This window comes from Conger conger, chromosome 5 (genome assembly GCF_963514075.1).
Source record: "Conger conger chromosome 5, fConCon1.1, whole genome shotgun sequence".
NCBI lineage: Eukaryota > Metazoa > Chordata > Actinopteri > Anguilliformes > Congridae > Conger > Conger conger.
The window spans coordinates 17,464,695-17,492,621 of NC_083764.1; the positions used below are offsets into that span (position 1 = coordinate 17,464,695).

Sequence of the window (27,927 nt, forward strand, 5' to 3'; positions counted from 1 at the left end):
GAGGACTGTGACGCGTTCCAGAGGATATCCAAGGAATTGACGCAGTCCATCTGTCTGAGAATTGAGCAGGAACTTCTAAATATTAAGAAAAGGAGTAAGTACTGGGATATTTTAAGACACTATAGATAGCATTTGTTGAATGTAGAACAGTTGTTGAGATGTTTTTGGCTGAAAACATGCTTGTATGCCTACCGCTTAGTGAAATATTTTAATCCGTGCCATTATTTCAACACTTCTGAAATATTATAATTTTGGCTTACAAAAACTGGTTGGTGTGTTCTGCTGCACATAAATTTTGAAAAAAGCAATCTGCAGTGCACTTTGGCCCCGCCCGAATCGTGACATCATACGTATATGTACATACGTCATATATATATATGTCAATCAGATATTCAATTGGAAAATTGTTGAAAGCCTCTGTTGTTGTCTCTTTAAGTTAAAGAGTGGTTTTCAAAGTCCTGCCAGCTGTTACAGATCAATACGAAATGGAACACTGCCGGCTACTGATTGGTTAGAGAATACCTTATGCAAATGAGATGGGCACATCTACTGTGCCCACCCCAGAACGCATTTTTAAGAAATTGTGTAGATGGTGGAGCCAGGCTGAAACAGCGAGTGCAATTACTTAAAAAAAAAAAAAAAAAACATCTCCTAGCAAGAAGAAAAATAATATAATTTCCCCATATATCAATAACACAATTTTCTGTATTTTTTATACAGCCTGTCTTAGTATTTTTTTTAATGTGCTCAATCATCTCTGAAGGCACTTTATATCAGGATCTCACAGGCAATCTGTGCTGTCCATGTGAACATACAGCAAGTACTTCTCTAACTAAACGTCCTGCAAAGATTCCCATCATAGCTCCCATACCGTGACAATTGTGTAACTAAACGTTCGTTTTGCGGCAGGCAGCATTCTTGTTAAGAAATCCAAGTGCACTATTATTCATTATTCACTTGTCATATGTAACGTATGCATTCCTAACGTAAGGATGTTGTCAGAATATGTTTTACTCAATATCCATAGGTGCATGTCATACTGTACATGCTTAAATAGCTTTAACAATGACAGAAGTCTGAGCACATAAGTTCCAACCAGAAAGTTTCAGGAAAGAAGGACTGCCCTTTTCCTATATTTCATCATGGCATTAGTCAGCTGTCAAACGTCATTATTTGGATTTGTAAATTTATCTTTATTAGCTTAATGATAATGTCTCAGGCGGCACGGATGGTGCAGTGGGTAGCACTGCCGCCTCACAGCAAGGAGGTCCTGGGTTCGAATCCCCGTCGGCCGGGGCCTCTCTGTGCGGAGTTTGCATGTTCTCCCCGTGTCTGCGTGGGTTTCCTCCGGGTACTCCGGTTTCCTCCCACAGTCCAAAGACATGCAGGTTAGGCTGATTGGAGAGTCTAAATTGCCCATAGGTATGAGTGTGTGAGTGAATGGTGTGTGTGCCCTGCGATGGACTGGCGACCTGTCCAGGGTGTATTCCTGCCTTTCGCCCAATGTATGCTGGGATAGGCTCCAGCCCCCCTGCGACCCTGTTCAGGATAAGCGGGTTAAGATAATGGATGGATGGATGGATAATGTCTCAAAGAAACATGTGCTTGGAACCCTCAGGACTGGTTACATAATCTGTTATTGATAACTGTTTATAAACACTATAGCAACGAGAGCTTAGCTGTTCTTTTGACCTGAATTATTCCACAAATTCTCAAGCCACACCAGCCTACAGTCCTGTGACCTTTGCTCCAGTTGAAAGCTACACCTACCTATAGCTTTTTCATGGCTTGGGGCTTGACAAAACTGTCAGTCTCTCAAACTACGCTTTTGTCATGACCAAGGAATTTAAATCAGGCCGAGGTCACCATCCTCTCTCAGTATCCACAAGCTGCTTTTGCTTTTGGGCCACAATGTGTTACACACATGCCATGCCTAGTTTTCTCAGAACCAAACTGAGGGGAAATAGTAAGCCAAACATGAGTCAATCTACATTACGAGTCCTAAAGGTATTCGGTGCTACCAATGTGTTGCGTAACTCAGTCAAACTTCAATTGTGCATTATATAATTTCATTTTGCAATTTCCATGCAAAAGACTACAGTAAAAAATTAAGTAAATATTATAATGAGATGATGTGTCTCCCTTCTTAGGTTTATTTCCACCAAGGTCGCTGACGTTCTCAGAGGTGATATCCAGAAGTTTCCGGGCCAGCTGGCTCTCAAACAGCACGAACGTTCTGTCCTACTTGGTGCAGTTCAAAAATGCAGAAGACCCAAATGGAGAATATGTGTCCATTTCAGTGCCTGGGGGGTGGGTGTTTGTTTTTCCATGTGTTTCCTGCAAGACAGGAAGCTGAAGATCATGGTCTCGAGTGTGTATTTCGGTGTGCATCAAATTAATTAATGACTTAAAATTGATCTCTGTCCATGTCTCGTGGTTTTCCATGCAGTGTAGACAAGGCCATCTGTTTGATTTGAGTAATTCTGATATTAGTTTCTGAAGTTATAATGCTTACATCAAAGGGGAAGGAAATGATAATATTAGCATGATAAGTGATGAATATTAGCATGATAAGACAATATCTGTGCTTTGTGTTGTAGTGGGTCTATTTTTCAACGTGTGACCACCTGTGAAGCAATATTAACATTTTGACTTTGTATTCAATCATTGTTATGCCCCAAAGACACAGTTGGCAAAACATTTTCTTAACTCACCAAGCAGTGCATGATAAACATTTTTTTTTGTCATTCAAAATTAAGAACAGATGTTGATAGAATGCAGGCCTTAATATTCAAATTTGTGAGATTTGGTAGGATCTGTTTAGTTGTTGGAGAAACTCCATAACATCAACTCTGATTACCTGAGTAGTACCCTGGAGTAAAATCCAGCTATGACCAGCTTGAAATGACCATCTGGCAACTGTTTCAAAACATAGATTGTGCTGGTCAAACCATGTTCGGTATGGAGCTGGTCAAGAGCAGAGCTGTTTTTTTTTTCAGCAGGGTACAACCTTGAATTGTGTTCTGTCTGTGCCTTCCAATTCGCTCGCCTCCGACTAACCTGCAAGTCCGCGACGAGACCATGTCCAGCATGCGGCTGACCTGGGATCCGGTGCCAGGCAACGTGCTGCAGTACCGTGTGGCCTATCAGCCTGTGGTGGGAGGAGAGAGGAAGGAGATCTCTGTGAAGGGAAACACCCCGGCTGCACTGCTGAAGAACCTGCAGTCGCCACCGAGTACAACCTGTCTGTCACCGCCCGCTACTCCACCGGCCTCAGTGACCCGCTGATCGGACGAGGGACCACTCTCGAGGGTAGGTATTCATTTCAAATATAAAAAGTCAATATGAGGCGAGAGATCTCTTTTTACAAGGCTGACTACTCTCATTCTCTCCCTCTTATGGTATAGATTCTGTATCCTGTTATTTTCACTCCCCAGTATCATCATAGTAACATGGTGAATAGTAATTTAGAGACAGTGAAATGGACACGTAGATTAATAGTGTCACTTTTTTCCTGGCTCAAGAATCGCAATGCCAATGACAGTCCCACACACTGCTCTTGAACGCTCGCCAGCTGTCATTCTTAACTACACAGTATTAATGTACTTTAAAGTATACTTGTGAGAAACTTCTCTTTTTTTAAATAAATTTTTTCCAGATTTTTCCCTTTTTCTCCCAATTTGGTAGCCAATTGTACCTCGTCTGATTCAATTGGAGGTAGTCGTATTAGATGTACCGCCCGTACCCCGTCCCTCGGCGGCCCGAATGAGAGCAACACGCCTTCTTCAAGCCGTCTCGTCTCGTGCCCGTTGCCGTGATTCCGAGGCGCCCGAGGTGCTTATTGTGCGGCGATCTAATAACCCTGCCAAGTCCCTCCCTCTGGAGCAGCGAGCCAATTATTGCTGCCCCACGTGAGCCGGTCAAACTTGGCTTTTTGGCTGGAGCGAGAATCGAACCCCGGTCCCCGGTGTGCAACTGCAGCAAACTCCAACTGCAAGTCTGCTGCGTCTTAGCCTGTTGCGCGACCGCGGCTACAACTTCTCTTTTTAAAGTGTTATGTGTTGCTTGTCTCCAAGGCAGTTTGAAAGGGCTGACCTGTAGGAAGACAGAAATAACAAACGGTTAGAGAAGACATCTGTTTCTCTTATAGCTCTTTTAACGGTTAGAACTGACTCTAGTGGGTCATGGGGAGTGGAAAGCATTTTGGTTAAGGTTGCCTACTACCGTATCCTTTAATAAAATACCCAGGAACAAATCCTCCGCGGCTTGTCAGCTAACTCAAAGGTCACTAAACTGTGCTATCAGATACAGGTACTTAAACCCAGCTGAAAGTGGTTTTGTTGAAGAGGCAACACTAGCTTGACAAGTCATGTTTGCCCTGATTAAAAATGGTTAATCACTGCTATTATCTGGCTGTACATGGGTGAGGCTTGGAAGAGCAGCACTGTGAAATGAGGTTAAGCGAGGTGAGGTTAAAGTTACTTGTGCCAAGGGCTGCCATTGTGTCCAAATAAGTGATATGTACAAAGAAAATGGCAGGTAATATTTGGCTGCTTATTAAGTCGGAAAAATGTTCAACAACTAAGGGTTTCTGAGTGCATAGCACTGGCAAATTATTGTTTGTTCATTTATGTGTCTATATTTATCCTGTGCCTATTATCTATACTTGTGGAATCAGATTCTGACTGCAGGTCTAATCATTTGGCTATTCAAGCTATTCCATGGCGGCACGGATGGTGCAGTGGGTAGCACTGCCGCCTCACCGCAAGGAGGTCCTGGGTTCAAATCCCCGTCGGCCGGGGCCCTCTCTGTGCGGAGTTTGCATGTTCTCCCCGTGTCTGTGTGGGTTTCCTCCGGGTACTCCGGTTTCCTCCCACAGTCCAAAGACATGCAGGTTAGGCTGATTGGAGAGTCTAAATTGCCCATGGGTGTGTGAGTGTGTGAGTGTGTGAGTGAATGGTGTGTGTGCCCTGTGATGGACTGGTGACCTGTCCAGGGTGTATTCCTGCCTTTCGCCCAATGTATGCTGGGATGGGCTCCAGCCCCCCTGCGACCCTGTTCAGGATAAGCGGGTTAAGATAATGGATGGATGGATGGAAGCTATTCCATGCATGAATGACACTGTAGCAATGCTTCCTGAAAATTAAGACATTTCCAACCATCTTTGTAACCTTGTTCTGTTAGCACAACTGAACCTGAACCTGGTATATCTCCTGTCGTCTTTCTAAAAAAACGCCTCTTTAATGCTGAATTGGTTTCATTCATTCGTATGTAAAAAGCCCAAAGACCATGACATTTTCCAGTGGCCTTCTTTCCCATGGCGGTGAGGCTGATTTCACCATTCATTAACTCAGTCCCCTGAACTGACTGGACATTTTTCTGCCTGGACAGCTGAGTCAGGATCCTGGAGTTGACTCCCACATGGAGAATACTCGGCTGACTCTTAGGCTGCAACTAGAATGCTGATGTCATTTGTGCCACTGTACTGTACTTTTTTAGACCACAAGGTTTCACTGAACACTTTGTGGACCCTATACTTTGAGAAACCAGCTTGTGAGAAAAAAATGATCTCAAGGCAAAATAGGAAATTAAAGGACGCAGGAATCAATGTGTTTGTCAGTCTTGTGCTGCACACAGAAATATGTAAACAAACTAAGCAAGGCTATCTTTACATGATTTTGTATTCAGTTTTTCTGAATTATTAGAGTAATAGAGTATTGCAGTGATGCCATATTTTTGTAGGCCAACCCAAAAGTTTCTTCCACCATGGGTTCCCACTTCCCACGCTTTTTTCCCAAAGTGATTTCGATTTCTGCTGAATATAAGGTCTGTGGTTAATGTACACTTAAGGGTGTTTCACATTTTGTTCTACAAGTTAGATTGCAGCCGTTAATGTCTAATCCATGTATTACTATGTTGTTATGTTAAGTTGCAGTTTCTACAATGAAACTACAACAACAGTCTCAAGTTCCATACCAAGCAACATTATCGTTGTAGTCTCTATATAGCAACTTGTTCGCAACTTACCTTCTTAACACACATAACGGCTTTGAAACGCACGTTTGCAATATTAAGGGATGTAACTTATGTCATAGACCAAACCTGAAACTCTCTTTAAGAGTATGTTAACCACCGACCATATATTCAGCATAAATCAAAATCCTTATGGGAAAAAAGTATGGGAAATCCTCCAAAGGAACCCATGGCTCAAACTACAAAAGCACTATTTCAGCCTGTGTCCGCCTACTGCACAATTTTGAAAAATTGTTTCTGGGTGGAGTGTGTTCATCTCATTTGCATAAATAATTATGTGACCAATCAGGTGCTGGCAGTGTTCCATGTAGTATAGATCAGAGCAACACATTTTCCACCTACGTCATGATCCCAGGGGCTACAAAGGAAAATATTTCTGCTGAAGCCAGTGGGAATACTCACACGTCACCCCCCTGCTTACTTCCCTCCACTGGCTGCCTGTCATGGCTCGCATCAAATTCAAAACATTGGTGCTAGCCTTCCAAGCAGTTAAGGGGACTTCCCCAGCTTACCTACAAAAAAGTGCTTTACAATTGATGCCTCTCATTCACTCATACAGTGATAGGCTGCCATGCAAGTTACCAGTCAGCTCATTTGGAGCATTTTGGGGTTAGGTGTCTTGCCCAAGACAGGGGGTCGAACGGGCAACCCTCCGACTGCCAGACAACCTCCTTACCTCCTGAGCTGCTGTCGGCCCAGTGAACCGACAACAAAATTAGCTGTATGAAGTTAAAAATATGACATAGTTTTTCATATATTACAAAAAAGTAACTAAAATGTTGACAGATTATGTTACATTGCTACCCAGAATCAGGCTGGCGAGATACAGTGAGGTAAAATTAACTAGATTCTACTGGTCGGGTAGCATGCTCTTATATTTCTAGCTAGCTGGAAAAATAAACATCAGTTTCATTGCTTCCGAGATGTCACTGTGGTGCGCCTACGGAGAGCCCAAAGTCTTAAACTATACATGTATTGTATAGTTGTAAAACATTGCATTCAGCAGCAGGCTAGTTTTCATCGCACGTACAGTATTTCGGGGTTTCCATTATATTATTAGCAAAAGCTATTGGACCTGGGTCTGAGTCTGGGTTTTTCAATACCATGGCTGTGCACACAGCCCAACAACTTATTTTGGACATTTTTATCATGTGTTCTTTGTCACTGTCGTCTTCTTTTACTATTTTACTATTGTTTTCAATGTTAGCTGCAATGTGCCCCCAAAATGGAGCATGGCATTCACAAGGACGCATCAGTGACATAGAACAACTTTGATCTATTGATCCATAACAGGTGGCTATCCAACTTGTGGTCAACAATTTTCTCACTCAATATCTTGATTGACATGATGTGACATAGAGGTACATCCAAAGAGGTATGTATCACAATTGGGGCAGGGCCAGAACGGATTGCAGAAATCCATTCACTCACACAGCATATAGTAAGGAGGGAGAACTCATTGAGGTAGGCCTAACAGGTAAATAGTTGGCCCATTGGTTGTATTCCCTGCTGAAAGAAACAGCTCAAGTCTCAAGGTTATGAAGCAGCTGGTAGCTGACCAGTTCAGACCATCTCCTAGCTTGACATGGCTTAGCTGGTTGACCAGGCCAGACCAGCTCCCAGCTTGACATGTTGTGACTAGCTCAAGCTATGTAACAGCTCAGACAAGCTACCAACACTAACTGGTTGACCAGCTAGACCAGCTTCATGACCAGCCAGGTGCCTCTTATTCCAGTGTTACCCCTGCATTGCAGAATAGTTTTGAAGGTGGGCTCCTGCATAGATCTATAAAACAATTACACTTTAGCCACAGTGGGGGTAACACTGGTTTCCTGGATAGTCGTAAACAAAATGACCTAACAAACAAAAAGACTGTTGGCTTTATAATATTTTAACGGCACGCCTACGTCAGAAATGGGCCTTTCATTAAAATGCCACTGAGGAACTGAAGTTATTTCATTAAATATATAAAACATTTGGAAACTTTCTAGTCTTTTTCGCCTTGAAGGCACTAGTTGATTAGCACAACACAGATCTGCATGTAATGACCACAGACCATAACTCTCACAGCTTAGTGGTTCTGAGGTTAATTAGGTCTTCAGAAAGATGATTCTATGGAATGGCCTATGCCCAGGCCCTGAGGAGTCTTAGTGTCAGTGTCAGTGAAGTTCTATGTTACAGTTAAACCAAGAGATGGTACCGCTTTTTTGGTAGCAGGATTTAACAATGAGCAACGAGATTTAGCAAGGCACCTAAATCACTCAAAACCAATCAGAAGAACATGAAGCTATAATTCTATGAGGTGACCCAGTCCCGACCTGTTTTTCCACATTATGTTCATCCAGACCAGTATTCTGGAACTGAGGATTTTTCAAGATTATCTGTCGGGCTTTCTGTGGAAAATGTGCTTGCAGAGATAACGTCATTGTTCTTGCTTTGCTTTTCACCTGATCTTGCTGAAAGACACCGCAGTGCTGGCACCGCTTTAAACGATGCATGTGTGCACCACATGACGTAATCGGTACCGTCTGTTGTCCATTATTGGGAGGAGGGGGGTTTTGGGAGACTAAATACATTAATGGAGAAACGTGTGCCTCAGCCCTGTTTATTCATTCTGGCGCTCAAGTCAAGTACATTTTTAACGGAAAACAATCTTTAAGCACCATCGGTTTTGCCATCTCACTCTGTACATACAGTGAGATCGACTGAATCTTGGTAACATTCTGGATCTATTTGGATTGATCAGCATATCACTGGAAGACTAGAAATTTATGGGTTTTTTTTTACATTGAGAGCCAGTTGTCTGGATATTTCTTGGAATCAGAAGCTTTCAGACAGCTTATATTTAAATTTATTGCACAAAAACTTTCTTAGAATTGGATTTGTAAAAGTTTTTTAGAAGTGTAAAGCTGTTTTTTAATCAAAGACATTCCGTAATGCAGTAAGACACATCATGGCCACACTTTAGGCCTACAGTCTAGATGATTATCTAGTTTATCTAATCCAGAGTCTTTCTCGTTCTCCTTCGTGTTCTCAGCTCTGGCGGGTGCCAAAACTTTGGCTGAGTCTGAGGAGACAGAGAGGAGCATGAAGGTAACATGGCAGCCAGCGCCGGGCAAAGTGGTGAGCTACCGGGTGACGTACCGACCCAAGATGGGAGGGAAACAGCTGGCGGCCAAGGTGCCGGGAAACACCACCTCCACGGTCCTGAAAAAGCTGCAGCCCTTGACCGCTTACGACATCACGGTGCACCCGATCTACAAGCGAGGAGAAGGAAAAGCAAGGCAAGGAGTAGGAATGACACTTACGTTGGTCTATAATTCACCACATGAGAGAAGGAACTCTGCTGCTGCATTGTGGAATTGGGGGGTTGGCAAGGATGGCAACAGCACTTCATGCGCTTCATTGTAGCTGCACAAGACTCCTTCGATTACCCAATGATATTGCTTGGGGTTGATGCTCATTAATGTAACGTTTTAAGGAGCCAGTGATGGTGAAACTGATCCTTTTCCTCAGTCACGAATCAAAATTTCCGCTCTGAGAAAGTCTGTTTCAATTAAAATTCTTCCGATTCATATTTTTGTGTTGCCTCCTGTGCTTTGTGAATAACAGTTTCTTCTTGTTTGTTTTCTTTCCCTTTAGTTTCACCTTTCAAGGGTCCTAGAAACCTCCAGACTTCAGAGCCAACAAACACCAGTTTTCGGGTTAGCTGGGACCCCGCCCCAGGGGATGTGCGAGGGTAAAAAAGTGACGTTTGACCCCAGCGAGAACGATGTAGACCTTGGCGAGCTGCTCGTTGGACCATATGACAACACAGTGGTTCTGGAAGAGCTCAGGTATAAAGGCATTCATAGGTTTAAAATGTGATCCCTGTGGCCAAATACATAAACATTTTATTTTTCTTTCTTGACTCATATTTTCCATGTGTTGTCTTGTTGGGTCAGAGCTGGCACAAAGCTCTCTGTGAATGTGTTTGGAATGCCACTGGCTGGAGAGGAGAAGACCACCCTCTCTGACGCACCTGAGCCCCCACCCATCAATCTGCCAGGTAAAACATCCCGGCGTCCCCCTTCAAAACCGACAGAATGCACTTGAAGAAAAATTGTGTGCTACAAACAATGTAAAGCTCATCTACATAAGTTATCTGCATATAAATCCTCTACAACTTAAGTAAAATCAAAATAATGTTCATTATATTCAGTAAAACGTGAAATGAAATATGAAAATGAATATCGGAATTTACTTTCACTGACAATGCAACATGTACTCTGCCCCGTAATATTTTTGTCTTCCTTTTCTTTCTTCTGTTATTAATAGCCATTAAAAAGATCTGTACACTACCCTCAAACCTGATTGTACTGTCACAAAGTAATATTTTAATATTCCACCAGCTCGGCTTTTCTGGTCTGAAAGTTTCACGGTTTCTTGACACAGAGGGTTGATTTTTTTCTCAGCATAAGGCAGAATGGAAAGAATAATAATGATCTGTTTGCAATTACACATGTTTGACTACCCAGAAAAGTCTACAACACTGGGCAACCATGGATTGTATGAGACAAGGAAAATGTTATGCTTTTCAAAGAAGCCTCCAGAGACCTTGGTGACCTTGGGCAGAAATTCTTTGTGTAATCAGTAGCAGATCGAGTTATAGTGCCGGCCAGCAGGGCCTTAACATCCCAGAGGTGTAGGAACAAAGCGAAGACGACAGTGAAGTAATGCTCAAACACTTAACTTTTTAATTACAAAAAGGAGGGCCTCATTTTCTCTGTCTGTTCCCCTCAAGAAAATCGCATTCCTTGGTTGTGGCCTTTTCCTTGCTGCAGTTTTTTGGAGGGAATTGGACTGAACTAAATCACACTTTGGACTGGCATGTAATTGCATGTTTCCAGAAGTTCAAGTCAAGTACTACACAGTAATATGATGTATGCAGTATTTTTTTTAATTCATTTATTATTCAAATTTTATTAGTAAAATGAAATAAAAATGTAAAAAAATCTGTTATTTTACTGAAGTTTTTTCTGTGACTGTGATAGCCTTAAATAACTATTGGTCATAATTTATTGGACATCAGGTTTATTCATATTCTTACATTTTTTCAATTGCTGAGACCGGAGGAGATTGTGTAATGTCTAAAGTGTGCATCTATGCTTTTACACAGTGGAGGAGAAATCCTCTCTTCACCTGCAGGTGCCTGCAGAAGTGATCACTGTACAGATGAGGAATCTGCAATAATTCTCACAAATGAGCCTCTCGTATATCATGTGTCAAGAGAGTGTCTTTTGCTGTTCTGTGGGATGAGTTCCATAATAGTTCCAGAATCTTCTCCAAGCCTCAAGCCAGAAATGCTGGTGAATTACCTCCTGGAGGAATGGGTCGGGAAGAAATTGAGAAACATGGGATGAAGTTTACTTTGTGAATGTCTTCGAAATTGTAACAAAAACGATAAATGTATCAACAACTTGTCAAAAGAAAAAAATAAAATGTATTTTTGTACGTCTTGTAGTGATTGTTTGTGAAAATGTATGAAGAACTGTTCCGTGTTTTTGGTTGCTTGACATCATTTTCCTCAGTTTCTTCTCCTTCATTGCTCATCCTTTACAACTTTATTTTCTTTCTGTCTTTTTATTTAATTTCTCACCGAAGTAATTTGGCAAATTAGCTTGAATCGTGCTCAGAGGACTGGATGTAGTCACCTGGGTGTAGTTGTTTTTCTGACTCAAACTCTAACTCTAACTGTCCTGTGGTCCTACAGAGATCAAATGTAAGACCAGTGCCAAAGCAGACATTATTCTGCTAGTGGATGGCTCATGGAGCATCGGGCGTCAGAACTTCCAGACCATCCGTGCGTTCATTGGTCGCATGGTGGGCGTCTTCAATATTGGCCCGAACCTGGTTCAGATCGGTCAGTGTTCTGTTTGCTACAGTTAAAGGAGTGTTTTATTTCAGTTAATGGTGAAGTCATGTGTGTTTACCGTGACATTGCAGGCTTGGCTCAGTACAGCGGTGACCCCAAGACCGAATGGCATCTGAATGCTTACAAAACCCGTAAGGAATTGTTGGATGCTGTGGCCAACCTGCCATATAAAGGAGGCAACACAATGACAGGTATTCTATCATGTCCACTTTATACATTTCCTGAGTGGTTGTATTCACCTTGGGGGGAAGTGGTGGGGAATATGTAAATATAAAGCTATACAAAATTGGTTTTCTGGATATAAATTGCATGTATTTCCAGTGTCTATGATTTACAGAGACAATGTATTCTTGCTTATTTTCACAGGCCTTGCTTTGAACTACATCCTCCAGAACAACTTCAGACCCAATGTGGGACTGCGACCTGACTCTAAAAAGATTGGTGTGCTTATCACTGATGGCAAATCTCAAGACGAAATTATCAAAAACTCTGAAAACCTGCGGAAGGAGGGAATTGAGCTGTATGCAGTCGGTGGGTAATGATTTTGAACCATTAGTGCTCAAGAGTTCCATTGCTTTTCAATTGAATATAAGTTCCCTGTGTCCTCAGGTTGATACACTGCTTGAGGGACACTGTTGGAAGCGGTTAGAAGACTATTATATTAATTTTTTCCCCTTAGTTTCAGTGATGAACTTTGGAATGGAAAAATACTCTACGTGTTTGACTGTGTCCATGGGCGAATGGGTCATAAATGAGTGTAAAGGTATTATTGGCTATGTTGCACTTCGGCTAGGTAAGAAGAACTGAAAAGAGAATGTTCTCTGTTTAGGTGTCAAAAATGCGGATGAAGATGAATTGAGGTCCATTGCCTCAGACCCTGATGATATCCACATGTACAATGTGGAAGACTTTTCCTTCCTGCAGGACATTGTGGACGGACTCACCGACAACCTGTGTAACAGTGTCAAAGGTTCAGGTAAAGCTGCCTCAGCAAACCCCACCTCTCTGTCTCACTGTCCCTCTTTCTCCTCTACGCTATAAGAATCTCCATTCTGAGGGACAAAGAAAAATGTCACAAGATCATCATGATATTGGCAGCACCACTGTCATAGAAACCCATTTATCTAAAATATTTATGCTGCCCTGGCAGCTAGACACACGGATGTGATGAAGCCAAGCTGACATTCTTGAATGCCAGCAGCAATAACTGCTGTATAAGAATACTGTGAGAAAAGCGGTCCTGTCTTGCAGCCATTATTTTAAGGAGGCAGAACAGATTGTGCTGAACTGAATTCTGCGCTTCATAAACAGGAGTAGCAGAGTCGCTGAGACCCGCTAATGTCTTTGTGATTTGGCTCACACAGAACGCAACAGAAAAAACGGGAAGATTAACTTCTGTGGAAATAAATCTAAAAGCCTAACAGATTGTGTTGTGTAAGTTGCATTGTTAAAAAGGAAAAATAAATGATAAATTATGGAAACCTTTGGATTGAACATTTTCCTTTTTTAATCAAATTTAAAAGAACTGTTTATGATTTTGAAATTAGGATAATGTGTGTAATTGAGTTCAGTTGAAGGTACAAGAGGTCATTTCGGACTCCTAACAGCCAAGGGAGGAATTGCAGCAAGAAACACCCTCAAACCACTGCACTGTTTATCCCTTCCCCTTTTCTGTGAACGTGTTGACATTGACGGAAGGGATTTACAATGGTCTTGTGACAATGTTTTCACACAAAAATCTTACCTATTGCACCTTGAAGACCCCGCTGGCTACGAAGCTCTAGTCAATAAACAGGGGCGCTATGTGTGGCCCCGGAGTCAGGGGTCAAACTCACATACCGTGTGCTCTCACCCAAGGTGGCCCGGAGCCACCCACCAACTTGGAGACCTCTGAGGTGACCCACCGCTCCTTCCGCGCCACCTGGACTGCACCAGCAGGGTCCGTGGAGAAGTACCGGCTGGAGTACATGATCGCGGTCGGGGGGCCTACTCATGAGGTGAGCTAGCACCGCACTTTTCACCCCTCCAGCTGCGAACCTGCCCCTGTCGTTACCTCTGGCAGTTCAGCTCAAACTTTGAAAAAAGCGTTTGACTGCTTTGATTCAAACTTCCCAGGATTCTGAAACCCCGTTGCCCATCGATATAAAAGTTGACAGGCGAGGGTTTGGAATGCCCTCGACCAGATGTACGCCCACTTTGTGACTGGATGTGTCACGGATCTGAAACCGAACACATAGTCGAGTGTCTGATATACTATTTCGGGCAGTTGTTATCAGGTGCTAACAAACTTTCCTAACAAACTTTGTGTCTGGGTGGGGCGGGTTTTGGTTTCGTTTGATCTCCCATGCCTGAGATCTGTGGCGTTGTGTCTCATTTAGACACACCTGTCATGAGTTACTTAGCTCGGTCTGAGGTTCAACCCCAGGTCCCCTCTCTCCAGATGCCTGGAGTTGGCTGTTTTCCACCCCTATTCTAACTGCTGCCGGACCTGCTGAATCTAGTTGGCAGAACACAGGAGTTTTTACTTTGTCTACCAAATATCTAGCGTCAGTCAGCACTTTATGGGAAGCGCAGTCATACAATAAAGCTTGATTTTATTTGTGCTTTAATTCATGCTATGACAGTACATAAGGGATAGTAGCAAGTGAGTGTGGTTGAAGTGTTTCTTTGTTTTCGTATAACTGCACCTCTACATTAACTATTTCCAGAGCACAGCGTGTTCATTTAACTGATAAACAGCTTATATAACTGATAATTGATGCAAAGCACCAATGAATGTGGAATTTGATTGGCATTACGCCAATGCAGGGGTGGGTAATTCCTGTCCTGGAGGGCCAGGGTTTTTGTTGCCCTGGCTACATGAGTTGATTGGCTGTATTAACTGTCATGGTGGGAGGTTATTCCCACTGTGACCACCTGTTCCTTGTTAGCGCCAGGGGAATTACCTCCCTTAAGGGTATTTAAGACCGGCACTGACTATCCTTCAGTGCTTTGGTGTTCAACCGTTCGCGATTGCACTAAGCCGGTAACGCACAGGTAGACTCTGCCACTGAGAGTCAGGTATCGTGCTAGTGTGTGGTCTCTAGTCTTTAGAACTAGAGAGTAATTCAGAGAAGGTAAGGAAGGTGTTCAGCTGGTGTTTATTTCGCTGACATCTTCCTCAAGGGTTTTTGGTTTTTTTGACGTTGTCCTCCGGTATATATTTTGGTTTGTGTTTTGGTCCAGAGCTACGACTCGAGGTTTTATTTTCTTGCCTAATTTTATATCACTAGGTTGTATTTTTATTTTATCTCCTCGGTCTGTGACTGCCGGTGCATAATTGTTTGGCACTGCTTTTGGTTGGGTCATTCGCCCTGTTTTTAAAAGGGTAGTTTTATTTTCGCTTAGCCGTTTTTGGCTTCTTTTCTGTTTCCTTAAAATAATAATCAAACAAAGGAGAAAGTCCTTCTAGTGTCTGCGTATCCCTCAATTCCTGTTACCTCTGGGTATTTAGTGACGAGCACGCCCGTGTGTTTGTTTAGGAGGGTTTCACCTTCGGTCGCTTCTGGTTCTCTGCCCAGCCCCTCCATCACACCAACACGGGTTCACTCATTACAGTAGATTAGATCACAGTGAAAGGTTCCATATATGAGCAGAAGAAGAGCCTTTGTCTGTCATTCATGCACTCATCAAGAAATGCAGAAAAGCATAAATGGTAGGGCCAATTACATAATTAAGGCCAGAAGTACCAGAGAACCAGAAACAGATACAACTCTCTGTGCCCACTTCCACTTCGATGTGTTCCAATGGTGGCACAGGTTAGTGGAAGTGTAATCCCTTGTTATCTTTGGCACGGCGGTGTTAGGAAAACATCTTTCCGGGCCCAAACTTAACTTCCTCTGTTTTTCTGTAGATGTCTGTCAATGGAACAGTGACCACTGCGGTCCTCAATAACCTGAATCCTCTGACCGAGTACATTGTCAAAGTTTTCGCCGTCTCTGGGAATGTGAGCAGTGAGCCATTGAAAGGCACAGAAACCACCCGTGAGTTTACTATTTACTATCTTTCATTTTCTTTCCTTTTCTTCCCATTTTCTTTCAGACTCTTTTCATTTTGTAGAAGTCATCGTTGAAATCACTTTACTGAGTCTACTCCTCAGACCAAGTATTTGGGTTTAAATCTTTCTACAAAAGTCACAGTCGTGCAAGCACATCTCAACCTCTGACTCATATTTTCCATGTGTTGTCTTGTTGGGTCAGAGCTGGCACAAAGTACTCTTTGAATACTCTGGGATGTTAAGGCCCTGCTGGCCGGCACTATCACTCGATCTGCTACTGATTACACAAAGAATTTCTTTGTGTAATCTTTGAAAATTGTAACAAAAACGATAAATGTATCGACAACTTGTCAAAAGAAAATTTATAAATAAAATTTATTTTTGTACGTCTTGTAGTGATTGTTCGTGAAAATGTACAAAGAAATGTTCCGTGTTTTTGGTTGCTTGACAGCATTTACCTCAGTTTCTTCTCCTTTATTGCTCATCCTTTCAACTTTTTTCTTTTTCTATGTCTTTTTATTTCATTTCTGACCGAAGTAATTTGGCAAATTAGCTTGAATCGTGCCCAGAGGGCTGGATGTAGTCACCTGGTTGTAGTTGTTTTTCTGACTCTAACTAACTCTAACTGTCCTGTGGTCCAACAGAAATCAAATGTAAGACCAGTGCCAAAGCAGACATTATCCTGCTAGTGGATGGCTCGTCGAGCATCGGGCGTCTGAACTTCCAGACCATCCGCGCGTTCATTGGTCACATGGTGGGCGTCTTCAATATTGGCCCGAACCTGGTTCAGATCGGTCAGTGTTCTGTTTGCTACAGTTAAAGGAGTGTTTTATTTCAGTAAATGGTGAAGTCATGTGTGTTTACCGTGACTCCAATTGACATTGCAGGCTTGGCTCAGTACAGCGGTGACCCCAAGACCGAGTGGCACCTGAATGCTTACAAAACCCGTAAGGAATTGTTGGATGCTGTGGCCAACCTGCCATATAAAGGAGGCAACACAATGACAGGTATTCTATCATGTCCACTTTATACATTTCCTGAGTGGTTGTATTCACCTTGGGGGGAAGTGGTGGGGAATATGTAAATATAAAGCTATACAAAATTGGTTTTCTGGATATAAATTGCATGTATTTCCAGTGTCTATGATTTACAGAGACAATGTATTCTTGCTTATTTTCACAGGCCTTGCTTTGAACTACATCCTTCAGAACAACTTCAGACCCAATGTGGGACTGCGACCTGACTCTAAAAAGATTGGTGTGCTTATCACTGATGGCAAATCTCAAGACAGAATTATCAAAAACTCTGAAAACCTGCGGAAGGAGGGAATTGAGCTGTATGCAGTCGGTGGGTAATGATTTTGAACCATTAGTGCTTAAGAGTTCCATTGCTTTTCAATTGAATATAAGTTCCCTGTGTCCTCAGGTTGACACGCTGCTTGAGGGACACTGTTGGAAGCAGTTAAAAGACTATTATATTCATTTTTTCCCCTTAGTTTCAGTGATGAACTTTGGAATGGAAAAATACTCTACGTGTTTGACTGTGTCCATGGGCGAATGGGTCTCAAATGAGTGTAAAGGTAATATTGGCTATGTTGCACTTCGGCTGGGTAAGAAGAACTGAAAAGAGAATGTTCTCTGTTTAGGTGTCAAAAATGCGGATGAAGATGAATTGAGGTCCATTGCCTCAGACCCTGATGATATCCACATGTACAATGTGGAAGACTTTTCCTTCCTGCAGGACATTGTGGACGGACTCACCGACAACCTGTGTAACAGTGTCAAAGGTTCAGGTAAAGCTGCCTCAGCAAACCCCACCTCTCTGTCTCACTGTCCCTCTTTCTCCCATACTCTATAAGAATCTCCATTCTGAGGGACAAAGAAAAACAACCTGTGACTCATATTTTCCGTGTGGTGTCTTGTTGGGTCAGAGCTGGCACAAAGTACTCTTTGAATGTGTTTTGAATGTTTTATGGAAGACACAGCATGTCATTGGCTGGAGAGGAGAAGACTACCCTCTCTGACGCACCTGAGCCCCCACCCATCAATCTGCCAGGTAGAACATCCCGGCTTCCCCCTTCAAAACCGACAGGATGTACTTGAAGAAAAATAGTGTGCTACAAACAATGTAAAGCTCATCTACCTAAGTTCTCTGCATATAAATCCTCTACAACTTAAGTAAAATCAACATAATGTTCATTATATTCAGGAAAACGTTAAATGAAATATGAAAATGAATATCGGAATTTGCTTTCACTGACAATGCAACATGTAGTCTGCCCCGTAGTATTTTTGTCTTCCTTTTCTTTCTTCTGTTATTAATAGCCATTAAAAATCTTTGTACACTACCCTGAAACCTGATTGTACAGTCACAAAGTAATATTTTAATATTCCACCAGCTCGGCTTTTCTGGTCTGAAAGTTTCACGGTTTCTTGACACAGAGGGTTGGCTTTTTTCTCAGCAGAAGGCAGAATGGAAAGAATAATAATGATCTGTTTGCAATGACACATGTTTGACTACCCAGAAAAGTCTACAACACTGGGCAACCATGGATTGTATGAGGCAAGGAAAATGTTATGCTTTTCATAGAAGCCTCCAGAGACCTTGGTGACCTTGGGCAGAAATTCTTTGTGTAATCAGTAGCAGATCGAGTGATAGTGCCGGCCAGCAGGGCCTTAACATCCCAGAGGTGTAGGAACAAAGCGAAGACAACAGTGAAGTAACGCTCAAACACTTAACTTTTAATTACAAAAAGGAGGGCCTCATTTTCTCTGTCTGTTCCCCTCAAGACAATCACATTCCTTGGTTGTGGCCTTTTCCTTGCTGCAGTTTTTTGGAGGGCATTGGACTGAACTAAATCACACTTTGGACTGACATATAATTGCATGTTTCCAGAAGTCCAAGTCAAGTACTACACAGTAATATGATGTATGCACTATTATTTATTTATTTATTTATTATTAAAAGGCTTTCACTTCAGTAAAATAAAAAATAAATTAAAAAATCTGTTATTTTACTGAAGTTTTTTCTGTGACTGTGATAGCCTTAAATAACTATTGGTCATAATTTATTGGACATCAGGTTTATTCATATTCTTACATTTTTTCAATTGCTGAGACCGGAGGAGATTGTGTAATGTCTAAAGTGTGCATCTATGCTTTTACACAGTGGAGGAGAAATCCTCTCTTCACCTGCAGGTGCCTGCAGAAGTGATCACTGTACAGATGAGGAATGTGCAATAATTCTCACAAATGAGCCTCTTGTATATCATGTGTGAAGAGAGTGTCTTTTGCTGTTCTGTGGGATGAGTTCCATAACAGTTCTAGAATCTTCTTCAAGCCTCAGGCCAGAAGTGCTTGTGAATTACCTCCTGGGGAATGGGTCAGGAAGAAATTGACAAACCTGGGATGGAGTTTACTCTGTGAATGTCTTCGAAATTGTAACAAAAACGATAAATGTATCGACAACTTGTCAAAAGAAAAAAATAAAATTTAGTTTTGTACGTCTTGTAGTGATTGTTTGTGAAAATGTATGAAGAAATGTTCCGTGTTTTTGGTTGCTTGACATCATTTTCCTCAGTTTCTTCTCCTTCATTGCTCATCCTTACAACTTTTTTCTTTTTCTTTGTCTTTTTATTTCATTTCTGACCGAAGTAATTTGGCAATTTAGCTTGAATCGTGCCCAGAGGGCTGGATGTAGTCACCTGGTTGTAGTTGTTTTTCTGACTCTAACTAACTCTAACTGTCCTGTGGTCCTACAGAGATCAAATGTAAGACCAGTGCCAAAGCAGACATTATCCTGCTAGTTGATGGCTCATGGAGCATCGGGCGTCAGAACTTCCAGACCATCCGCGCGTTCATTGGTCGCATGGTGGGCGTCTTCAATATTGGCCCGAACCTGGTTCAGATCGGTCAGTGTTCTGTTTGCTACAGTTAAAGGAGTGTTTTATTTCAGTAAATGGTGAAGTCATGTGTGTTTACTGTGACTCCGATTGACATTGCAGGCTTGGCTCAGTACAGCGGTGACCCCAAGACCGAGTGGCACCTGAATGCTTACAAAAGCTGTAAGGAATTGTTGGATGCTGTGGCCAACCTGCCATATAAAGGAGGCAACACAATGACAGGTATTCTATCATGTCCACTTTATACATTTCCTGAGTGGTTGTATTCACCTTGGGGGGAAGTGGTGGGGAATATGTAAATATAAAGCTATACAAAATTGGTTTTCTGGATATAAATTGCATGTATTTCCAGTGTCTATGATTTACAGAGACAATGTATTCTTGCTTATTTTCACAGGCCTTGCTTTGAACTACATCCTCCAGAACAACTTCAGACCCAATGTGGGACTGCGACCTGACTCTAAAAAGATTGGTGTGCTTATCACTGATGGCAAATCTCAAGACGAAATTATCAAAAACTCTGAAAACCTGCGGAAGGAGGGAATTGAGCTGTATGCAGTCGGTGGGTAATGATTTTGAACCATTAGTGCTCAAGAGTTCCATTGCTTTTCAATTGAATATAAGTTCCCTGTGTCCTCAGGTTGACACGCTGCTTGAGGGACACTGTTGGAAGCGGTTAGAAGACTATTATATTAATTTTTTCCCCTTAGTTTCAGTGATGAACTTTGGAATGGAAAAATACTCTACGTGTTTGACTGTGTCCATGGGCGAATGGGTCTCAAATGAGTGTAAAGGCATTATTGGCTGTGTTGCACTTCGGCTCGCTAAGAAGAACTGAAAAGAGAATGTTCTCTGTTTAGGTGTCAAACATGCGGATGAAGATGAATTGAGGTCCATTGCCTCAGACCCTGATGATATCCACATGTACAATGTGGAAGACTTTTCCTTCCTGCAGAACATTGTGGACGGACTCACCGACAACCTGTGTAACAGTGTCAAAGGTTCAGGTAAAGCTGCCTCAGCAAACCCCACCTCTCTGTCTCACTGTCCCTCTTTCTCCCATACTCTATAAGAATCTCCATTCTGAGGGACAAAGAAAAACAACCTGTGACTCATATTTTCCGTGTGGTGTCTTGTTGGGTCAGAGCTGGCACAAAGTACTCTTTGAATGTGTTTTGAATGTTTTATGGAAGACACAGCATGTCATTGGCTGGAGAGGAGAAGACTACCCTCTCTGACGCACCTGAGCCCCCACCCATCAATCTGCCAGGTAGAACATCCCGGCTTCCCCCTTCAAAACCGACAGGATGTACTTGAAGAAAAATAGTGTGCTACAAACAATGTAAAGCTCATCTACCTAAGTTCTCTGCATATAAATCCTCTACAACTTAAGTAAAATCAACATAATGTTCATTATATTCAGGAAAACGTTAAATGAAATATGAAAATGAATATCGGAATTTACTTTCACTGACAATGCAACATGTAGTCTGCCCCGTAGTATTTTTGTCTTCCTTTTCTTTCTTCTGTTATTAATAGCCATTAAAAATCTTTGTACACTACCCTGAAACCTGATTGTACAGTCACAAAGTAATATTTTAATATTCCACCAGCTCGGCTTTTCTGGTCTGAAAGTTTCACGGTTTCTTGACACAGAGGGTTGGCTTTTTTCTCAGCAGAAGGCAGAATGGAAAGAATAATAATGATCTGTTTGCAATGACACATGTTTGACTACCCAGAAAAGTCTACAACACTGGGCAACCATGGATTGTATGAGGCAAGGAAAATGTTATGCTTTTCAAAGAAGCCTCCAGAGACCTTGGTGACCTTGGGCAGAAATTCTTTGTGTAATCAGTAGCAGATCGAGTGATAGTGCCGGCCAGCAGGGCCTTAACATCCCAGAGGTGTAGGAACAAAGCGAAGACAACAGTGAAGTAACGCTCAAACACTTAACTTTTAATTACAAAAAGGAGGGCCTCATTTTCTCTGTCTGTTCCCCTCAAGACAATCACATTCCTTGGTTGTGGCCTTTTCCTTGCTGCAGTTTTTTGGAGGGCATTGGACTGAACTAAATCACACTTTGGACTGACATATAATTGCATGTTTCCAGAAGTCCAAGTCAAGTACTACACAGTAATATGATGGATGCAGTATTATTTATTTATTTATTTATTTATTTATTATTAAAAGGCTTTCACTTCAGTAAAAAAATCTGTTATTTTACTGAAGCTTTTTCTGCGACTGTGATACCCTTAAATAACTATTGGTCATAATTTATTGGACATCAGGTTTAATCATATTCTTAAATTTTTTCAATTGCTGAGACTGGAGGAGATTGTGTAATGTCTAAAGTGTGCGTCTATGCTTTTACACAGTGGAGGAGAAATCCTCTCTTCACTTGCAGGTGCCTGCAGAAGTGATCACTGTACAGATGAGGAATGTGCAATAATTCTCACAAATGAGCCTCTTGTATATCATGTGTGAAGAGAGTGTCTTTTGCTGTTCTATGGGATGAGTTCCATAACAGTTCTAGAATCTTCTTCAAGCCTCAGGCCAGAAGTGCTTGTGAATTACCTCCTGGGGAATGGGTCAGGAAGAAATTGACGAACCTGGGATGGAGTTTACTCTGTGAATGTCTTCGAAATTGTAACAAAAACGATAAATGTATCGACAACTTGTCAAAAGAAAAAAATAAATTTTATTTTTGTACGTCTTGTAGTGATTGTTTGTGAAAATGTATGAAGAAATGTTCCGTGTTTTTGGTTGCTTGACATCATTTACCTCAGTTTCTTCTCCTTCATTGCTCATCCTTACAACTTTTTTCTTTTTCTGTCTTTTTATTTCATTTAGTCATGAAATTTGTAATTAGTAATTAGTAATTTGGCAAATTAGCTTGAATAGTGCCCAGAGGGCTGGATGTAGTCACCTGGTTGTAGTTGTTTTTCTGACTCTAACTAACTGTTCTGTGGTCCTACAGAGATCAAATGTAAGACCAGTGCCAAAGCAGACATTATCCTGCTCGTGGATGGCTCGTGGAGCATCGGGCGTCAGAACTTCCAGACCATCCGCACGTTCATTGGTCGCATGGTGGGCGTCTTCAATATTGGCCCGAACCTGGTTCAAATCGGTCAGTGTTCTATTTGCTACAGTTAAAGGAGTGTTTTATTTCAGTAAATGGTGAAGTCATGTGTGTTTACTGTGACTCCGATTGACATTGCAGGCTTGGCTCAGTACAGCGGTGACCCCAAGACCGAGTGGCACCTGAATGCTTACAAAACCCGTAAGGAATTGTTGGATGCTGTGGCCAACCTGCCATATAAAGGAGGCAACACAATGACAGGTATTCTATCATGTCCACTTTATACATTTCCTGAGTGGTTGTATTCACCTTGGGGGGAAGTGGTGGGGAATATGTAAATATAAAGCTATACAAAATTGGTTTTCTGGATATAAATTGCATGTATTTCCAGTGTCTATGATTTACAGAGACAATGTATTCTTGCTTATTTTCACAGGCCTTGCTTTGAACTACATCCTCCAGAACAACTTCAGACCCAATGTGGGACTGCGACCTGACTCTAAAAAGATTGGTGTGCTTATCACTGATGGCAAATCTCAAGACGAAATTATCAAAAACTCTGAAAACCTGCGGAATGAGGGAATTGAGCTGTATGCAATCGGTGGGTAATGATTTTGAACCATTAGTGCTCAAGAGTTCCATTGCTTTTCAATTGAATATAAGTTCCCTGTGTCCTCAGGTTGATACACTGCTTGAGGGACACTGTTAGAAGCGGTTAGAAGAATATTATATTCATTTTTTCCCCTTAGTTTCAGTGATGAGCTTTGGAATGGAAAAATACTCTACGTGTTTGACTGTGTCCATGGGCAAATGGGTCTCAAATGAGTGTAAAGGCATTATTGGCTGTGTTGCACTTCGGCTCGGTAAGAAGAACTGAAAAGAGAATGTTCTCTGTTTAGGTGTCAAAAATGCGGATGAAGATGAATTGAGGTCCATTGCCTCAGACCCTGATGATATCCACATGTACAATGTGGAAGACTTTTCCTTCCTGCAGGACATTGTTGACGGACTCACCGGCAACCTGTGTAACAGTGTCAAAAGTTCAGGTAAAGCTGCCTCAGCAAACCCCACCTCTCTGTCTCACTGTCCCTCTTTCTCCCATACTCTATAAGAATCTCCATTCTGAGGGACAAAGAAACATTTCACAAGATCATCATGATATTGGCAGCACCACTGTCATAGAAACCCATTTATCTAAAATATTTATGCTGCCCTGGCAGCTAGACACACGGACGTGATGAAGCCAAGCTGACACTCTTGAATGCCAGCAGCAATAACTGCTGTATAAGAGTACTGTGAGAAAAGCGGTCCCGTCTTGCAGCCATTATTTTAAGGAGGCAGAACAGATTGTGCTGAACTGAATTCTGCGCTTCATAAACAGGAGTAGCGGAGTCGCTGAGACCCGCTAATGTCTTTGTGATTTGGCTCGCACAGAACGCAACAGAAAAAACGGGAAGATTAGCCAACTTCTGTGGAAATAAATCTAAAAGCCAAACAGATTGTGTTGTGTAAGTAAGATAAATTATGGAAACCTTTGGATTGAACATTTTCCTTTTTTTAATCAAATTTAAAAGAACTGTTTATGATTTTGAAATTAGGATAATGTGTGTAATTGAGTTCAGTTGAAGGTACAAGAGGTCATTTCGGACTCCTAACAGCCAAGAGAGGAATTGCAGCAAGAACCACTCTCAAACCACAGCACTGTTTATCCCTTCGCCTTTTCTGTGAACGTGTTGACATTGACGGAAGGGATTTACAGTGGTCTTGTGACAATGTTTTCACACAAAAATCTTAGCTATTGCACCTTTAAGACCCCTCTGACTACGGAGCTCTAGTCAATAAACAGGGGCGCTATGTGTGGCCCCGGAGTCAGGGGTCAAACTCACATACCGTGTGCTCTCACCCAAGATGGCCCGGAGCCACCCACCAACTTGGAGACCTCAGAGATGACCCACCGCTCCTTCCGCGCCACCTGGACTGCACCAGCAGGGTCCGTGGAGACGTACCGGCTGGAGTACATGATCGCGGCCGGGGGGCCTACTCATGAGGTGAGCTAGCCATTGCAATTTTCACTTCGAAAGCAAAAAAAAAGCGATTGACTGTTTGCTTTGATTCGAACTTCCCAGGATTCTGGAACCCCATTGAACACCGATGTGAAAGTTGACAGGCTTCATTTTGCCAGGGTTTGGAATGCCCTTGACCAGATGTATGCCCGCTTTGAGATTGTGTTCGGCTTCAGATCCGTGACACATCCATAGTCGACTGTCTGATATACTACTTCGGGCAGTTGTTATCAGCTGCCCCTCTCCTAACAAACTTTGTGTCCGGGTGGGGCGGGTTTTGGTTTCGTTTGATCTCCCATGCCTGAGATCTGTGGCGTTGTGTCTCATTTAGACACACCTGTCATGAGTTACTTAGCTCGGTCTGAGGTTCAACCCCAGGTCCCCTCTCTCCAGATGCCTGGAGTTGGCTGTTTTCCACCCCTATTCTAACTGCTGCCGGACCTGCTGAATCTAGTTGGCAGAACACAGGAGTTTTTACTTTGTCTACCAAATATCTAGCGTCAGTCAGCACTTTATGGGAAGCGCAGTCATACAATAAAGCTTGATTTTATTTGTGCTTTAATTCATGCTATGACAGTACATAAGGGATGGTAGCAAGTGAGTGTGGTTGAAGTGTTTCTTTGTTTTCTTATAACTGCACCTCTATTTCCAGAGCACAGCGTGTTCATTTAACTGATAAACAGCTTATATAACTGATAATTGATGCAAAACACCAATGAATGTGGAATTTGATTGGCATTACGCCAATGCAGGGGTGGGTAATTCCTGTCCTGGAGGGCCAGGGTTTTTGTTGCCCTGGCTACATGAGTCGATTGGCTGTATTCACCAACACAGGTTTACTCATTACAGTAGATTAGATCACAGTGAAAGGTTCCATATATGAGCAGAAGAAGAGCCTTTGTCTGTCATTCATGCACTCATCAAGAAATGCAGAAAAGCATAAATAGTAGGGCCAATTACATAATTAAGGCCAGAAGTACCAGAGAACCAGAAACAGATACAACTCTCTGTGCCCACTTCCACTTCGATGTGTTCCAATGGTGGCACAGGTTAGTGGAAGTGTAATCCCTTGTTATTTTTGGCACGGTGGTGTTAGGAAAACATCATTCCGGACCCAAACTTCCTTTTTCTGCAGATGTCTGTCAATGAAACAGTGACCACTGCGGTCCTCAATAACCTGAATCCTCTGACCGAGTACATTGTCAAAGTTTTCGCCGTCTCTGGGGATGTGAGCAGTGAGCCATTGAAAGGCACAGAAACCACCTGTGAGTATGAGTCTATTTACTCTTTCATTTTCTTGCCATTTTCTTTCAGACTCTTTTCATTTTGTAGAAGTCATCGTTGAAATCACTTTACTGAGTCTATTCCTCAGATGTATTTGGGTTTAAATCTTTCTACAAAAGTCACAGTCGTGCAAGCACATCTCAACCTTTGACTCATCAAAAAATAATGTTCAAATTATCCAAATAATGTCCAGAAGGAAAATTATTTGGAAGGCTCAGTTTTAGGTACATTTAATGACATTATTAACACTTGCTTACATGTTCTGGTCTTGTCCTGGAAAAGGTTACTGGCCTATTCATTGTTAAGTTAAACAAATAATTTTGCATAGCAGTAGACGCATCCAGACACCCAGGCTAATACCTGTTCTGTAGTATATTTTGTGTATTAAGTTGCTGCAATAGACAAGAGAGAAAGTGTTTCTGTGTGTGTGTGTGTGCCTTTGCATATGTGAATGCGTGCGATGGTATGATGCGGGCTGGCGCTTGGCTGCCCTGTAATTACGGTGACCCTTATCTGGGTCATTGACAGTAGGATGAGCACAGTTTCTCCATGTTCCTCCATGTCTGACTTACCCACCCTGCAGTGCCAGTCCCCAGTGCGAGGAACCTGAGGGTGTTTGATGAAACCACCACCACCATGAAGGTCAGATGGGATGCTGCTGCAGGGGCCACCGGCTACCAGCTGCTTTACCGTGCAGTCAACGCCACTGTTCCCTCAGAGGAGAAGGAGGTGAGGCTGACTGAGACCGCTTGTTTTATGACCGCCACGCTGGTTAACCCGCTTCCACCTTTCGGGAGTGCCTTCAGCAGGACCTCCGTTGATGCGAGCACCAAAGCATGAAATATAGCTTTTTTTCAATAAACTTGGGGCCCAAACAGTTTGGAATGGGCGTCTGCTTTATAGTGGTGTTCACACAAGGTCTACTTGTGCGCTGCAGGCAATGAAAAGGATTAGCTCGTATTGGCTCTGTGTTTTTTTTTTTTAGCTGGTCTCGTCTCTCGTAGTTAAAGATGATATGTGCCGAGTATAATATGTGAACAGATGCATTTCACTCTAGGGGAGGTTTGCGCTGCAGGGGTCATCCGGATAGTCATGCAAAGGCGCTTGTGGCCATAATTTAAGCCTGGGGATTGCTGCTTTATACTACAGACCAAGTTTTCAGGTTGCATTCTGGGTGAGTTATATCTTAACCGCTTAACGACTGGGCCGTTAACCCCCCCTGCAGGTGCGAGTCGGGGGAGGAGTGACCGAGGTCCAGCTGGAACATCTGTTCCCCAACACATTGTACAGTCTCTCCCTCATCGCCCTCCACGGAGAAGAGGCCAGCGACCCCACAGTCATCAATCAAAGCTGGACAAAATTAATGCCCGGTTTTAACACAGTGTAGTGCAACCCAATCAAAGGAGTCGCTATTGATCCACAAAGCTCAATGCAATTTCCTGCAGCATATCACCCTTCAATGCTCCCAGCACAAAGCTGGTATTTGCGCAGTCAAGCTTCAATTTACATGTACTGCTTCTAAGGCAATTCAGATTTCTGTGAAGAAAGAAGACCATTATTTTTAATGACTCTCACTAAAACTGTAAATGTTTTTGTACTGTCTCTTGATTACAGCTT

General features: G+C 42.4%; 2 protein-coding genes across 2 annotated transcripts; both read left to right on the plus strand.

The window, feature by feature from the left end:
* The first annotated feature begins 5 nt into the window (after positions 1-5).
* LOC133127971 (collagen alpha-1(XII) chain-like) lies at positions 6-9,804 on the plus strand. The gene is made up of 5 exons (XM_061241126.1): positions 6-94; positions 2,151-2,383; positions 3,068-3,312; positions 9,071-9,317; positions 9,676-9,804. Exons 2-5 carry the CDS (start codon positions 2,262-2,264, stop codon positions 9,695-9,697), a joined length of 636 nt encoding a protein of 211 aa, XP_061097110.1. The 5' UTR covers positions 6-94; positions 2,151-2,261; the 3' UTR covers positions 9,698-9,804.
* On the plus strand, positions 9,763-27,901 carry LOC133128298 (collagen alpha-1(XII) chain-like). The gene is made up of 24 exons (XM_061241684.1): positions 9,763-9,869; positions 9,978-10,081; positions 11,786-11,935; positions 12,019-12,138; positions 12,314-12,478; positions 12,777-12,923; positions 13,805-13,944; positions 15,840-15,969; positions 16,628-16,777; positions 16,871-16,990; positions 17,166-17,330; positions 17,629-17,775; positions 19,744-19,893; positions 19,987-20,106; positions 20,282-20,446; positions 20,745-20,891; positions 22,862-23,011; positions 23,105-23,224; positions 23,400-23,564; positions 23,863-24,009; positions 24,872-25,011; positions 26,162-26,291; positions 26,894-27,039; positions 27,536-27,901. Exons 1-24 carry the CDS (start codon positions 9,763-9,765, stop codon positions 27,695-27,697), a joined length of 3,387 nt encoding a protein of 1,128 aa, XP_061097668.1. The 3' UTR covers positions 27,698-27,901.
* Positions 27,902-27,927: the final 26 nt, after the last annotated feature.